Source organism: Dipteris shenzhenensis, chromosome 29, assembly GCF_047967505.1.
Source record: "Dipteris shenzhenensis isolate YYH24624 ecotype China chromosome 29, Dip_SZ_1.0, whole genome shotgun sequence".
Lineage (NCBI taxonomy): Eukaryota > Viridiplantae > Streptophyta > Polypodiopsida > Gleicheniales > Dipteridaceae > Dipteris > Dipteris shenzhenensis.
In genome coordinates this window covers 12,649,926-12,665,365 of record NC_141624.1, presented here as the reverse complement: position 1 = coordinate 12,665,365, position 15,440 = coordinate 12,649,926, and the positions used below count along the sequence as shown (strand labels likewise).

Genomic DNA, 15,440 nt, shown 5'->3' with positions numbered 1-15,440 from the left:
CGTATGAAAGTTAAGGGTCTTGGGTTGCTGGGCAAAGAGAACTCATTGGGTCAAGTGAAGGTAGAAGGAAAAAGGTCAGCCTACGAGAAGGGAAGGGCAGTTGATTGGATATAGAAGTCAAGGAAAAGCACACTCTTTGGGCTCTGGCTGTGGAGCTCGAAATCTGAAGTTGGAGATACCTATGGTCACAACATCAACAATTGAGGATCGAGAAGTGAATCAAACAGCCAAAACAATCAATCGAATGTGAAATTGTGCGCTATGGAAGACGTTTGCCGAAATTATGATGGTGCATGCTGCATGCGCACGATGAATATGGCAACGAACGATTACTTTAGTAGTAGTTTGTAAAGAAACAAATACTCACTGTCTCTTAAAAAAACACAAACTCGAAAGCAAACTGTATGAACCTGCTTCCTCCTTGTCCTTCGTTCGAATTTGTTTTACTACTATCTATTGCATTGAACTTTTACTAGCGTCGGGTGTGACAGGAGAATCCATAATCTAAGGACATGCTTTTTCAAGACCTGCATGAAAAAAATGAGAACATCAGACAACAAAAAAACGCGTGGGAGAAAGAACTTCACAAGACTAAAATCGTTCAAAACACTACAGAAGTAGAACATGAAGAAATTGAAGGACAATGAATTGAAAACAAAGAGGAATCCTATCACCTTTCACGAAAGTACCACTGTCTGTGGTGTCCATGTATTCCGCTAATGCTTCCATAGAAGCCACAGATAATGAAGGTAAAAGGAATGGAGAACTGCAATACTCGGTGGCAGCAACTGGTTGTTTAAATACACAAATCATATTTCCTCATACAATGACACACGGAATGCGAATTGAGCCTCGAACTAATGAAAGAAATATTCGCCAATTAAATTCAGTGTCTACGTGAAGAAGCAGAGACAAGAATTCTGTTGTTAGCCTCTGACGAATGCCATCAACTAGCTAATCCACCGTATTTTCTCTAGGTGATTCTTAAATTATGTATTGATTATGTTCAAATGTCTTCACTTGCCCATTCAGAGCAGAAAATGTTCACACATCGCTCGCCATCTGTTATTTATTGCCTTCGCTACAGTATGTAAAATTCGTTAGATAGACGTGGGATTTTTGAAGCGCTATTGATTCACAGTGACTAGTAAGACATCCATAGAAGGACATCTCGCATGCACGTAAAAAGACCTTGCTGCATTGATCTAAAAGGCGGTCTCGTTGTAGCTATTGCCCTCTAGTGAGCCTCCAGTGATTAAGCACCAGCTCTAACTATAATTGCATGTCAGAATCGCAAAGGTTTTCTGACGACTAAGGACACCGACCTGCAAATAGAATTGAAGATTAATTTGGCCTTCGATTCTGAGATGCCGTCATTGCATGCACACAATAAATACCCAAAAATAACAACCAATGAGAAGCAGCAACGTGGCAATAACAAATGTGGCATGCAAACAAACCATGTATAATTCGTTACAATTTCTACAAAATAAGAAAACTTTGATTTTTGGCTTTGCCAACTCTCGAGGGTTGCTAAGGCTACCCCGAGGGCAGGCCAAAAAATGTATGGGAAAGTTTCAAATCTACGAGTTCTATCACACGAGCGAAATTGCGCTTCAGTCAAAGTCAGGTTAGGTTATGGCAATTCTTCACATGGTGCCAATCTCCTCCATCTTCTTGTATGATTATCTTGATTAGCCATTCCAACTTAGCCATAGGTTCTAGTGGCCCCTTACTCCCAATTAAGCCAAGAATATAAGCAACTCAAGTCTGATTTTTCACACTTATAAGGTGCATTTCTTCTCTATAGTTGTGGATCTCTACCAAGACTTCAGTCAATGGCTCATTATCACTTACCTATTCAGCCTTTTACAAACTTTCAATCTTCTCCCATTCCTCTTATCAGTACTTTATATTTCTCGCTCATTCTTTAAGACAAACCTTTATTTCCAGATATATCCATTTCTTTTGCCCTCTACTTCTTCTTTTAACCTACACTTTGTCTCTAATTTCCTTCACAACTCGTATCATCCTATACTACTCCTCTTTTGGTTTCTGTAATGTCCTTTTCCTTTTTTGTATCCATTCCTAATCACTTTCTAGCCTTGACAAATAAACAGAACCACAAAAGCGGAAGCAAGAGTCAACATCATTAAAGCTCAACAAAAAGCAAAAGAGACACGGGCAACATTTCAAGGCCCTTGCATAGAGAGTGTACATACCAAGCACTAGCCATAATCATTAAAGGGTGAACCCAAAAGGCTTTCATGACCTCCCATGCAAAGTATTCAAGCCATCCATTTGTTTGATGAGGCTCATCCTTCATAGTGAATGGGGAGACCTCTGAGGACATGTTGCAACTGAATATTTGAGTCCTCCAACAAGGATTTTGATACATGATATGACTCATATGTTTAAGGTTAACCAAGAATATTTACTCACACACCTTATTAGGAAAATGTGTGGAAATGAGGAGGCTCTACACCACCCTATCAAGGCCCTTGGTCACCAAGGCTATTAAGGCATCAAAGGGTGTGAGGGTGAAGTACTACCCACAACATCAAAAATCAGATATTGATGACCAAGAAAGGGGAAAAATTAGTGTACATGGGGTTTAGGAGGTGAATTGAAGGAATTTGTTGCACTTCAATTGAAATGAAAAAAAAATGCACTAAGGGCATTATGGGATGGCCCTTCTACATTACATCGAGGAGAAGGATGCCCAATAAGACTTGTAGAAAAAGTTTGATGCCCTAACATAGGAGAAGTTGATGTGGCAAGTTGAAAATGGCACAATGGAGGGCTAAGTCATAGATTTGGGTGACAAGGTTTCAATATCAAAAGGAGTTTAGTAATACAACCACAGATAAAGGAAATTCCAAAGGGGTGTGGCTCATAAGTAGTTGGAAGGGTTGATTCAGTTATGATGACACTAAGTCAATGCAATATTTCATAGACAAGGCAAACCCTAGAGCTACTCAAGGTAGAGTGAGTGTAGTAGCCCTTGAATCCTCAAAGATGTGCATAGCATAAGCACCAAAGAGGCCAAAACCTTGAGCAAAGAAAAGGACACCCAAGAAGAAGAAGGCCCCTTCCTCCCAGAAGAAATAAGAAGGCCCTTTCCTCCTAATAAAAATTAATGTAAAAAAATAGTCATAGGTTGGAAGATTAGGCCAAACAAAAAACACATGAAAAATTGGACAATCCCAAATGGAGTGCCTTGTAGAAACCTTAAAAGTGTAAGAAAATAATACGTCTGTGCTCAATAGATTAACAGGATCTCGTACGTAAGATAGAAAATAATACGTCTGTGCTCAATAATCCAGGATCATCTGAGGCTCCAAACGGGCCCTGCAACCCGAGAGTGGGCTACCCCAGGAAATGCTCCGTCTACCCTTAGTGCGGTTAGTCAAGGGATGCCTTCCCGCACTTGCATGTAGCCTAGTTGGCGGTGTGCCAACTCTATCTGAAGCTGTCCAACCATCAGGCCACACATGGCCCCCATCTGGTGTCCAAACCAAGACCTATCGGATAACCGAGCTACTCAAATGCCTTGTCCTCATATGGGGGGCTTACAAGTAGAGTTAGCTGGTTCCCGCGTAGTTACACGAGAGTGGAGCATTGATATCTAATAGAAAGATCGAGCTTTGTGAGAACCCATGCATTGTAGTATGTTGTGTAGGAAAGGATTTAACTGCCAAAACTGCCTGTGTATAGATACTAATATTTAAGACGCTTGGTCCTTAGCTTTAAGGACACTTTTGATGTAGACTAAGATATGATGTGATTTGATTGTGGTTCATGGTAGTGGATTTCAAACTCTGACGAAAACCTTTTATTGTAAATTGAGTGTAGTGACACAGGCAATGTGATATATCAATGCTGACAGAGGAAGCATTTTCAAGGAATACTTATGTGAGTACATGTAGCCATTTACATTAATTGTAGTGACAAGAGTGATGTGCAAGATGATATGCCATTGCTGATAAGAAGAAATTTAAAGGCATATGTATGTGGGCTTATCTAGCCATTACATGACTTTTTATGAAAAGGTATGTTTGTTAGTAAAACATTCTGCCATAAATTATTGTGAATAATTTGGCACTCATGTAGGGTTAAGAAAACTTGGAAAAGGTTACGAAAAGGCTACATGCCAACCTCTATAGGTAGATTACCACATTTATGGCCTTCTTCAAGCTCTTCTTCTTGACAAATATATGAGAGAAGAAAAATGAGAAGACAAATCTCATTCAAAAGAAAATCATGCAAATATCATGGATGAAATGATCTTTGCATGTGCATTTCCATGATTTTCTTTGGAATGAGAAAAGAAAATCATGCAAATGCACATGCAAATATCATGGATGAAAAAAAAAAAATCCTGGATTGGTTGCATTGGGTCGGTGATTAGTCCATGTCAATCGGATAATGCCAAATTAAATGGCCCTAAAATGGGTACCTTCAAGGATAATGGTAGTTAAAGCTAAACCAAGGTAGAAGGAACCTTTGACATATCGAACGAGCAATAGGATTGAGGCATTTGAGAGTCATCATCTACTTCGAGCAGCCTCCAAAGAGTCATCGTAGTCTTCTCTGAAGAGTCTTTTGGGCAAATGTGAATATTGCTTAATGAATTCAGGGAGAAGACAAATCTCATTTGAAAAGAAAACCATGCAAATAATATCCATGGATGAAAAATGCAGTTACATTTCTTTGCAAAAAAAAAAAAAGGTTGGTTGCATTGCATTTTCTTTTGGGGTTAAAGGTGTAATTTCTATTAGGGGCATGGTCAATTTTGTAGAAAGACCATTACAAAATTTGGCCTACCCTAAGGGCTAACTGCATGCAACAGACATCCCTCTAAACCCAAACCCTGACTTCCAACAATACTCTATTGACCACAGGGTTCGTACCACTCAAAAACATGGTAAGATCATGCAATGACATAGACAAGTCATCAACCAAATGCAACTCTATAGTGGGTTGCATTGGGTTGATGAGTGGTCTCTATAGGGTGTTTAACTATGGGTGCCCAACATGCAATAAATACATCTCGATCAGGGGCCAGTTGTGGACGGGGATTGTTTTGTTTTGAGTGCTGGATTTTTGTGTGTGAGGCACTAACACCCACCAGGAAACTTAGGGAGAACTCTTTGGCCCCACCTTATGTATTCAGTGCTACCTCAAGTGTGGAATCCTTATACCATAATTAACTTAGGGAGTGGAGAAGATACCATGACTCTGATGGACCCTCTGACTCTCGGGCCTTCAACTCACCTAAAACTCCATAAACGGCAGCTGGTGCTCGATTCAAACAAGAGCTGCCATACCCATACCAAGCCCATCTTGTGAGTCAGCGATGAGGGTAGGGCAGTGTGTAAACACATGGATAATGTCGAATCAAATGCGGTACAGAGGAGAATAAAAGGAATTCCTTTTTTTTTTGTGTGGAAAAGAAACAGCCGACTTATTTTGCATAGGTAGGAGGGGGCACTCCCAAACAGAAACCCCTTACAAAAAATGGCCACTCCACAAGGTCAACACTCATGGCCCACGCTAAGTTTAGCACCTAGAAATAACACCCTAGGTCTATAAGGGATGTTGTTTACACCAGCAGGAAGCCCGCTATATCCTTCAAAGACTGAGCAACGAGTGAAACGCTTTTGCACACACGATACTCGAAAAGTCTAGCAGAGTGAATTCTTACAACAAACCAGCAACGCAAAATCTATAAATCCTTGAGATGGTAACTCACCAAAACAAATCTTGTTCCAAATAGGCCAAACTGCCTTAGCCATTGTAGCTTTGATATACTGTCAGCATGGCACAAGGGTAGACGGAAGCCCTGAGGACATCAGCTTCCAATTACCACCGAACCTGAGATTCGACATCAGTTGTGCATTTCTTATTGTCGCCTCTACCTTACATCATAAGGACCTCGTGGCTGAACAACACCAAAACAGATGGACATGTTCCACTGCTTTCCCACATAAGGGGCACAGTGGATTAACCACAACTCTTTTCATGAGGTTAGCTCGCAATGGCAACAAGTTATGTATCATCTTCCACAAGAGAAAACTGCTTTGTCTCACTTTACAGTTCTTCCATATACTTTTGAAGGCTTTCATCCACCATCCAGGGGATCTACGCAAGCCCCACACTTTGTTTCATATCGAGAGCATCTCTACTATAACCCATGAGGCCTCTGTAAAAAGCTCTTGTTGCTGACAGTTTATTTAAATAGGTCCTAGCCAACACCCATTGTTTCTGTCTCAATCCAACAAATTCCACATAGTTTGTAGGCCATGACTGAGGCACCCTATCTAGCATCGAATGGAGGAGATCCGCTTTACGCTAGCTCAACCTGAATTGCCCAACGAATCATCTCCAAAGGCATCCAAGATCTTACACCTTTCTTGAAGAGATTCTGAGCACAAGACAAATTATCCTACAATTATCCTACAATTGAGCCCAAGATCTTACACCTTTCTTGAAGAGATTCTGAGCACAAGACAAATTCAGTCGAGCAAACGGAGTACCCGCTGCATCTACCGCCTTGCCCCACCAAATACCTTTGCTAAGACTTGCATCCCCCTGTAATCCTCCTTGACCTTTCCATTCTAACAACTCAATGAAGTTTTTCCAAGACTCCACCAGGCCAAAAACCAAATCAGAGCCAGAGACTTTAATGGGAAAATACGAGAATAACCTCTCATACCATGAAAGTCCTGCCCACACTCCAACTGCCTTACCCTTACTGTGGTCAATAAACCACCTGGACATCTCCATCTAGGGGATGGAGTGGCAGAACAACTTAGGCAACCATTTCCCAAGCAAGGACATATCCTTGGTTGCAATATCAATAAGACCCAACCCCCCCTGCAACTTTGGTAGCTTCAGCAGGGCCCAAGGAATATAATGCATTCTATGCCTCCCTCCTTCCTCCGCCCAGAGAAAGGCACGCAGCATCCTATCAATCTCTGCCCAATGAGACTTCTTGAACTTAAACAGTGGCAACATATGTGGAGGCTGCAGCGAGTACATGATTAATCACAATTACCCATGCATTCCAACCCAAGGAAAGCCCATGCCAAAGCCTTAATTTCTACAGCATCTTGTCCTTAAACCAGAGAAATATCTGCTTGACCGAAACACCCAGCCCAATAGGAGCTCCCAAATACCTAACTACCTGGCCACAAGGGACCCATGAGATCGGTAGCAGCTTAGCCCACTCGAGGAGTGGATCTAGGCAAGTACGTAGAGCATAAGATTTTTGCCAGCTACATATAGATCCCGAGGCATTACAAAACACATCCATGATCCTCCTGAGGGTCACCAGCCCCTTCTCATTCTCCTGAGCGAAGATCGTGATGTCATCAGCAAACAGCTGAGAAGACAGTTGATTACCCAAGGGCAATTTCACACCTTGCAAATCCCCTTGTTGGACTGCTTTTTTAATCAAGTTAATAAGAGGGACTGTGCTAATTGCAAATAAGAGAGGGGCAATGGGACAGCCGTGCCTAACAGAACGTTTCAGGTCAAAGGTACCTACCACACCACCATTGAGACAGAGAATGGCAGAGGCTCCCCAGGTCCGGATGGTTTATCTTTTGAATTCTTTTTATCCTTTTGGGATTTGATTAAGGATGATCTGGTAGAGATGTTAAATGCTGCAATAGATAATGGTATTCTATCATCGGATGTGAATGGTGGTTTGGTTAAGTTATTCCCTAAGAGGCAGAGTAGAGTCCAGGTGGGCGATTGGAGGCCCATCACCATGTTAAACACTTCGTATAAGGTTATGGCTAAGGCATTGGCGTTGAGAATAAAGTATGTTTGCTCTCAGGTGGTGGTGGATAAGGAGCAATGTGGGTTTGTGAAATCACGGGATATCTTTGAGAACATTCTGAATGTGTAAGTGGCTCTGGATTATGCATGTGCCTCTGGTCAAGGTTTATCACTAAAGTAATGGCTAAGCTAGGACTGATAAAAGAAGCAATGCCATTTAGAGTTGGGCATTGTGTAAACACCGTGGATAATGTCAAATCCAATGTAGCGTTACATTTAGAGTTGGGCAGTGTGTAAACACGCTACATTGGATAATGTCAAATCCAATGGGGTAATAACGAGGAAAAGGGAACTCTCTGACTTATAAAACAAGCAATGCCATTTTGGCTTTTGAGAGTCGTCGTGTGCAACAAAGCAAAGTAGCCAATTCCTCAGAGTTCTCCTTTGCTTTGGATCCATTCTGTTTTCTGTCACCATGATGCACATGACCTTCTACTGGGGCAAACAGGCCACCATCCTCTTCGATGGATGGAAAACCACTACCTGGGGTGAATACTCTCTCTCCCTCCTCGCCCTCTTCCTCCTCTCCGTCTTCTATGAGTACCTCACCAGCGTCCGCACCACTTGGGCTTCTTCTTCTTCTTCCCACAAATCGGACGCCTCCTTGCCCCTCCTGGGTAGAGTGTCTCCTCGCGGCGGCCACAAGTTGTTGGAATCGGCGCTTTTTGGCATCAACGTTGCTGTCGCCTACTTGTTGATGCTTGCGGTGATGTCTTACAACGCCGGTGTTTTCATTGCTGTGGTCCTGGGATTCACGGTCGGCTACCATTTCTTCCGGAGTCAGACCGTGGCAACAACGCCTGCCGATGCAGAGCCGTGCGCATGCTCATAATTTTATGTTACTTTCTTTTACAGACTTACGCCTATTGTGAATGGGTTTCCTTTTATAAGGGCTTAACAAATTTGTACGCCCACAAGTGTCCTCTTTTGCGTTACATGCCCAGCTTGTCACTGCGGCTGAAGTGCCAATAAGCTTCAGAATTTCCTGTCTTCAATTGTAAAAAGTTTTCAATTGTAAAAAGTTCTTCAATTGTAAAAAGTTCAGCAACAATTTCTGGCGATGCATAAAAGTTGTTTTTTCTCTGCCCACAAACTCTAAGTCAGTCATGATTCATCATGTGTGTGTGTGTGTGTGTGAGAGAGAGAGAGAGAGAGAGAGAGAGAGAGAGACGATTTGATGTTGTGGACACAAAACGATATTGTATGAAGAGCTTGCTGCTACTGTTATTTTTGCTGGTTGCGCCAGTGTAATTGTATTTCTCGCTGATGTCCTGATTGGCTTATTTTACTCTCTTCTCATCTCCCGATTTCCCTAGGTCTCTTATGTTCTTGCTGAGCCACTTTTGTGTTCTTGTTGAGCCACTCCTGTCTCCCATAAATCTCTCTTTCATAGAAAGCAATTTTCCTCCTTTGTATGGGATAGCGACCAATTGTAGCATGAGTATGGGATAGGAGATTTTCAATCTCTTGTGCACCATCTCCTCTCTCTCGACACTAGCACCCAAATCTACAGTCATATAAGAATTCATTTTGATCATATGATGTAATCGTGTATAGGTGCAATAAAACCTTTGCAAGGCGTTGCTTGGTATGCTGGTAGCAAGAACTGTCGCCTGTCCTTGTCCTACACGGGGTTTAATCGTTATTGTACAATGATTAATACGTATCGCAATGTTTTTCTTCGGTCCATGATTTGTAAGAGTTTCAATTTGCGTCATTCTGGCAGATGGGCCATGCATTTCTGGCATCATGGATGCTTTCTGTGGTCCAAACCATGCATGATACAGATAGGACAAACTAGAGACATCTACATATATTCAGGGGTCATATAGAATTTATGCACGGAAAAAAAGCTTGTCTTCTCCCCAACTCCGGAGGTTTGATTCTTCTGTATCCCTCAAATTTCCAAAATCTCTCTTGATCGTTTGGGTCTTTTCCCATTGACGACCTTGTTTTTCTTGCAATCTGCACGTACATGATAGAATGCTGGCAGAATTTGCGCAGTGCATTCATGTGTTTTTGGAAGCTGCTATCATATCTTGCAAAATACGATTGCATTATCTGTGTACATTGCATCTAGCAGCAAAAAAGAGTGCGTTGTGCACTTTGTATCCACATCTCAGCGATCTTGGCCAACAGCCTGTCATTTTGGCATGGCTGTACGTTCTCACAAGCTCTAAAGATTTCACAACCTGGTGAATTTTTTTCTGTAGGCCACGTGTCCAATGCTTCTTAAATTCTATTAAAAATTAATAGAGTGCATTGGTTTTGCTGGTCTTTTTTCAGAGAGTGCTGTTGATTGGGAGTCCTAGATATTTGTTTACCTGCATTGATGTATTGGCTGCTTTGATTCAGTACCCCTATATTCATCAAGATACAAAATGTTTATTGAGAGAGAGAGAGAGAGAGAGAGAGAGTTGGCTAACTCTCTCTCTCTCTCTCTCTCTCTCTCTCTCTATTACTACTACTACTACTACTACTACTACTTGAATGAGAGAATGCACTCAAAACACAAGTGGAACTGTGGAGTGAGTGTGAGTCTGAGTATGGACCTCCGAAGAGGAAAATGAACAACTGAATATTTGTCTGTCCCATAGGGTAGAATACACCTGAAAGTATTTATGAAGGGAATTAAAGACTAGAAAAGTATTGTATGGAGGGGACGAAACAGTCACTGTAGGAACTACGAGCTGATGGAAGAAAGGGGTTGCTATGATGCAGACCCTTGAAAAAGGTGTATTTTATTAATGTGAGTGGATCTATTCAAGGCTTATGGTTGTTGGTGTTCTCAATATCGTCAATTGGGACACACATGAAATATTTATCTTCTTAATATGATTCCTGTTTAGTTTAATGAAGCTTAGGACACTTGTGATATACATCTTTCTTCTGCTGTCCAGAGCTGAACTGGAACCTGTAGATGCCAAGAATGGGGCATATCTGCTGCGCCCTGATCCAGGCCTGAACTGCTGCTGATCCCTGATGTTGCTAGCTGCCTCAAACAGCCCCAGAAGTGGATGAATGGAGTGGCTAAGGGGCTGTCCTTATATAGGATTTTAGGGCAGACTATGCTGCCTTGGTCGGATGGTCAACGATGACCGCTGACCCTATTCGGCTGGGCAATGCCATTTCTTGACCAGGCTGGTCAAAAAGCCAACATTGGCAAAAAAATTAATCTATTGATGGCTTGACTAGAAAGTTAAAGCATTTTTACTTGGCTAGCACTAGAGAGTTTTACGAAACTCAAAAATCCTACGAAGCCATGTGGCACATTCTTAGCCGTTAGATCAACTGGCCTATTATTAGCTTAATGGTTGGTGGCCCCCTAGTGCATCTTGAAGACCTGACTGACTCTATAGTCTGTCCAGGTATTGAGGTGGCAGTGTTCTGATATCTTTTGCGAAGTCCATTGACCCATTATGACTTGTCTCCTCGTCTACACCATAGTGGTCCTTTTGCCACTCGTGCCATTAGGTGACCGCTTTCGCCTGTGAGGTGCATTGATGCGAGAATACACCTCTCGTAGGCACAATTGAGAAATAGCTTCTCAAATTGGTTGAGCGAAGAAATCAACACTAAAGGTTCGGTCTTACCATCATACCGAATAAAATTGATCATCTTTTTCTTCCCGAGCTGCTCTCTCGTGCTCTTTGGCGGCTTGCACATGCGAGTAAAGAGACTCTTTGACTGTTGTTGTTGCATCATGGTCTGCATCATGGCTACCATGGCAGAACTGTCCTTGGGGGCTCTGTGACCAGGTGGGATTCTGTGGTGGCAATGCTTGGGAAGCTGCTCCTTTCTCCCCACGGGAGTCTAGTACTCATGGTGTCCTTTCCGGATCTTGTTTGTACCATAAAAAAGTGTCCGTCCCTGAATTGAACCTCTCTATCTCAGGGAGAACCTGAAGCTCTGATACTAATGTAGTAGGGAGAAAGCCTAACTCACTCTCTCTCCTGCCCACTACTACGCAAACTGGAAAAATAGTGCACTCAAAACACAAATGAAATAGTGGTGTGAGTGTGAGAGTCAAGGGGCTGCCCTTATATAGTCTTTTAGGGCAGACTGGCCGACCTTGGTCAGATGGTCAATGCTAACGGTGACCCTGGTTGGCTGGTCAACGTTGACAGTTGACCAGGTTGGTTAAAGAGTGAATGTTGACCAAAAAGTCAATGCATTGACTGTTTGTGACCACCTTTGTCTTTTGAGGCTGCCTGGCATGGTATTTGCTGGCGCTGTAGCCTGTAGGCACCATGCCACTGTCCACAGGTTGTGGATGTGTGTGTGTGGAGAGAGAGAGAGAGAGAGAGAGAGAGAGAGAGAGATCCACCTTCATGAGGCTTGTCAAGATGTTTGAATATTCGTAGGACATAGGGCATGCTATAGGAAGGGAATTTTTTTGATATTCCAGAGTCATTATGGTGTGATAAAGCACATTGCATCATTCCCAATCACTTCCATTAACTCATTGCCAATGAAAAACACTTAGAAATAAACTGAGAATAACTAGATGGAGGCTAGAATGCCCCTACTCAATGAAATGTCACATGAGACACCCACTGGCCCCAAAAGCCTTGGTGCCCCTTTCGGTATTTATTTAATTCTTCTGAAAATGGAAAATGCTTTACAACGACGGCTCGCCCTTGTACTGTATTTATGGCAACTCCACTGTCTGAGCCAATGCTTGGTCTTAACCTGCTTCCAATTCCCAAGTACACACACTAGCTCCCAACTGCCAGGGCAAGGCTAAGGCATCCCCACTGAAATCTCCTTTATGAGAGCGTGGTGATGACAATGAAAGTCTCTGTATAACTGGAGTAGAAAATGGTCTTGGCGCCAAAATTGTTGTTGGTTGATCCAAATATGACAATGTTTCGTCAATAATGATGTCTCTAGAGACAATGAGTATTCTTTTGACTAGATCATAAAGGCAGTACACCTTAGATTCTTTACGATAACCTATCACTATAACCTATAAACACACTTGATATAGACTTGGCATCCAGTGTCACCACAATGTAAATATCCTAAGTCAAAGTACAGTTGACCATTTATTTGATCATAATTAAAGGGTTTTATATATGTCAATTATGGTCAAAGAGTTATTTTTAATGGTCAAAGGATTGACTACGGTCAAAGATACTTGACTCCAGTCAAGTAAACCTGACTGCGGTCAGAGAGTGTTGACTTCGGTCAACAAGACTTGGCATGCGCCAAGAGGGTTAACCCCGGTTAACCAAGATGTGCCAACTCCGGTTGGAGAGACTTGGCTATAATTAAGGCGCCTTGACCTTGGGTCGAAGCTCTTTAATTATAATCAAGAGTGTTGACTCCGGTCAACCAGAGAAAAATATATATATATATATATATATATATATATATTTGTTTAGATGTGCACATGTGTTCAGTGGGGACGCCCACCGTGACTAGGATTAGTCCACAGTGTGTTATTTGCATGCAAAGCGCTAACAATTAATGGGTACCATGGTGGTGCGCTTTAATTAATTGTTGCAGGTACTAGGAAGGATTATTTTTCCTAAGCGAAATGGGAGCCTGACAAGCACCTAGGAAGCGGTTCGTGTGACCGAGAGCTTTGAAGACTCCAGAATGGCCCTTAGAGGCTTGTAATAGATTTTAGTCTAGATTTTAGACAAGTGGCATGTTGCCAATTTGAATGGGGCTTGAAGCTCTTGTAAAAGAAGAATTCTTTTCATGTTTTACAGAGAGAGACTTACGAGACAGCTTGAAGCTGAACTTCTGTAATTGATTTTCTGAAATGAATAAAGACCTTCGGGGGGGTCCAGCCCGACAAATTGTCCTGGGCCCTAGTGTATGTTCAGAGAGAGAGAGTGAGGGAGAGCCTTTGGAGAGTTAATTTCCGTCGTGGAAATAAAGACAAAGCTGTTTCGTCAGTTTGGGTTGTATAAGCCATAGTTGTTTATCTACTCCCGGTGCAGTCTCGTCAAGTATTGGTTGTATTGGTATCAGAGCGAAGGTTAGGATTGCCTCCTATGGCGACCTCGATCAAAGAATTACATAGTTTCTGCAGTAATTTGCTGCGAGATTTTTCAAGGGAAGATTGTATTGGTATCACGAGCGACGTAACTGTTTGATTATTGCGTGAGCACCGGTGGAATTATTTGGCGCCATATAGAAGTCTACGCAAGCGCACGTTATGGCAAAGGAATCGACGGAGATGTCCCGAGTAGATAATTCCTTGATACCCTGGGCGGAGGGCTAGCAGGGATAACAGGTGCTCTCACGCGGGCGCTCATGGCGCAAGTCCGTTGCTTGATGGAGATACGACAGAGACCGTTGCCTTTTGATAAGCTACGCTTGGCGGAAGATTCATGATGGAAAAGCATTCGTCAGGTTCTTTGCGCCCGTGATGCGTGCGTGAAAAAGACGAAGAAATGGATTTATCATGGTCAACGGAGCTGGCGACGCTGATGCGATGATATACGATCCTCTTGACGGAGATTTTTGCAAAGGTTTGGGCAGGCTTGCCAGAGTTGACGTGGCGCGGGACACGTGGCGCAGGACACGTGGCAGAGGTCTTGCAAGGTGCTGATGTGGCACACGTGTGTATTCTGACACGTGGCAGGTGACGTGGCAGACACGTGTGGATTCCTGACGTGGCAGTACAGGTGGCAGTCAGCTCAGATGCTGACATAGCACTGACACGTGGCAGACAGGTGGTAAAACTGTGGTTAGTGTAAGTCTGGTTAGCTGGACTTTGATCAGATGTCCAGTTAGTTGGCCCAACCAAACCAGACCAGAGCAGAACCAGTCTGGTCAGTTTGACCAGACAGTAACTATCCAGTCACAGACTAACCAGACCAGAACCAGTTAGTCTGGTTAGACTAACTAGCAGTTACTCCATCTGGTTACTGTTCTTTATTTAAAAAAAAAAAAGACAGTTGCAGAGACAGTTTTGGCTATCAAATTTTTTTCCCTGCCTGTCAGACTTTTACTGTCAGAAAAGTAGCAGAAAACCAGAGAAAGCAGAGAAAACAGAAATTTGCAGAAAAAGGAGTATGCATGCCTTTGAGCAGTAAAAAGAGGGAAAAACAGATGCCTTTTGAAGCCATCTGCAGCAGCCAGGAAAGGGCAATATAGTTGATGATGCTTTGGCAACTGTGTGGGTACATGCCTTGAACTGACAGCCAGTACTCGCATAGATTGTGAATGCAAAACACCTCTTGTTGAGGTACCTTTTCTGTTGGAAAAGCAAAGGTAGTGTGCATTAGTTACTTGCACAGTGTGAGAAAAATCTGCAGATCTCAGAATATGGATCAATCACCTATCCAGTGGGATTCTCAAGATAGGGATGTGCATCCAAGACAGAGGAATGTGCCGCAAACTCAACAAGAATTTGAACAAATGGTACGCACTCGTATACAAGAGCTGGAAAATCTAAAAAGGGATCCCAGGGTTCAGCATTTGTTTCCAGCAGAGGCTATGCCTAATCCAGTATATGACGTGCCAATGCCAGAGGCACACTCTCGTGTACAGTCTGAGAGAGAGAGATCTCATAGATCTCATAGGAGACGGTCCCATAGTAAAAAGAGATCGAGGCGTCATCACCGATCTCC

General features: G+C 42.7%; 1 protein-coding gene across 1 annotated transcript; it reads left to right on the top strand.

Annotated features, from left to right (window-relative positions):
• The first annotated feature begins 8,217 nt into the window (after positions 1-8,217).
• Positions 8,218-8,930, top strand: COPT5 (copper transporter 5). The gene has a single exon (XM_087400943.1). It carries the CDS (start codon positions 8,264-8,266, stop codon positions 8,678-8,680), a length of 417 nt encoding a protein of 138 aa, XP_087257069.1. The 5' UTR covers positions 8,218-8,263; the 3' UTR covers positions 8,681-8,930.
• The last annotated feature ends 6,510 nt before the right edge of the window (positions 8,931-15,440 follow it).

Coding starts and splice junctions, on each gene's coding strand:
- COPT5 (XM_087400943.1), top strand. CDS start 8,264: ATGATGCACATGACCTTCTACTGGGGCAAACAGGCCACCATCCTCTTC.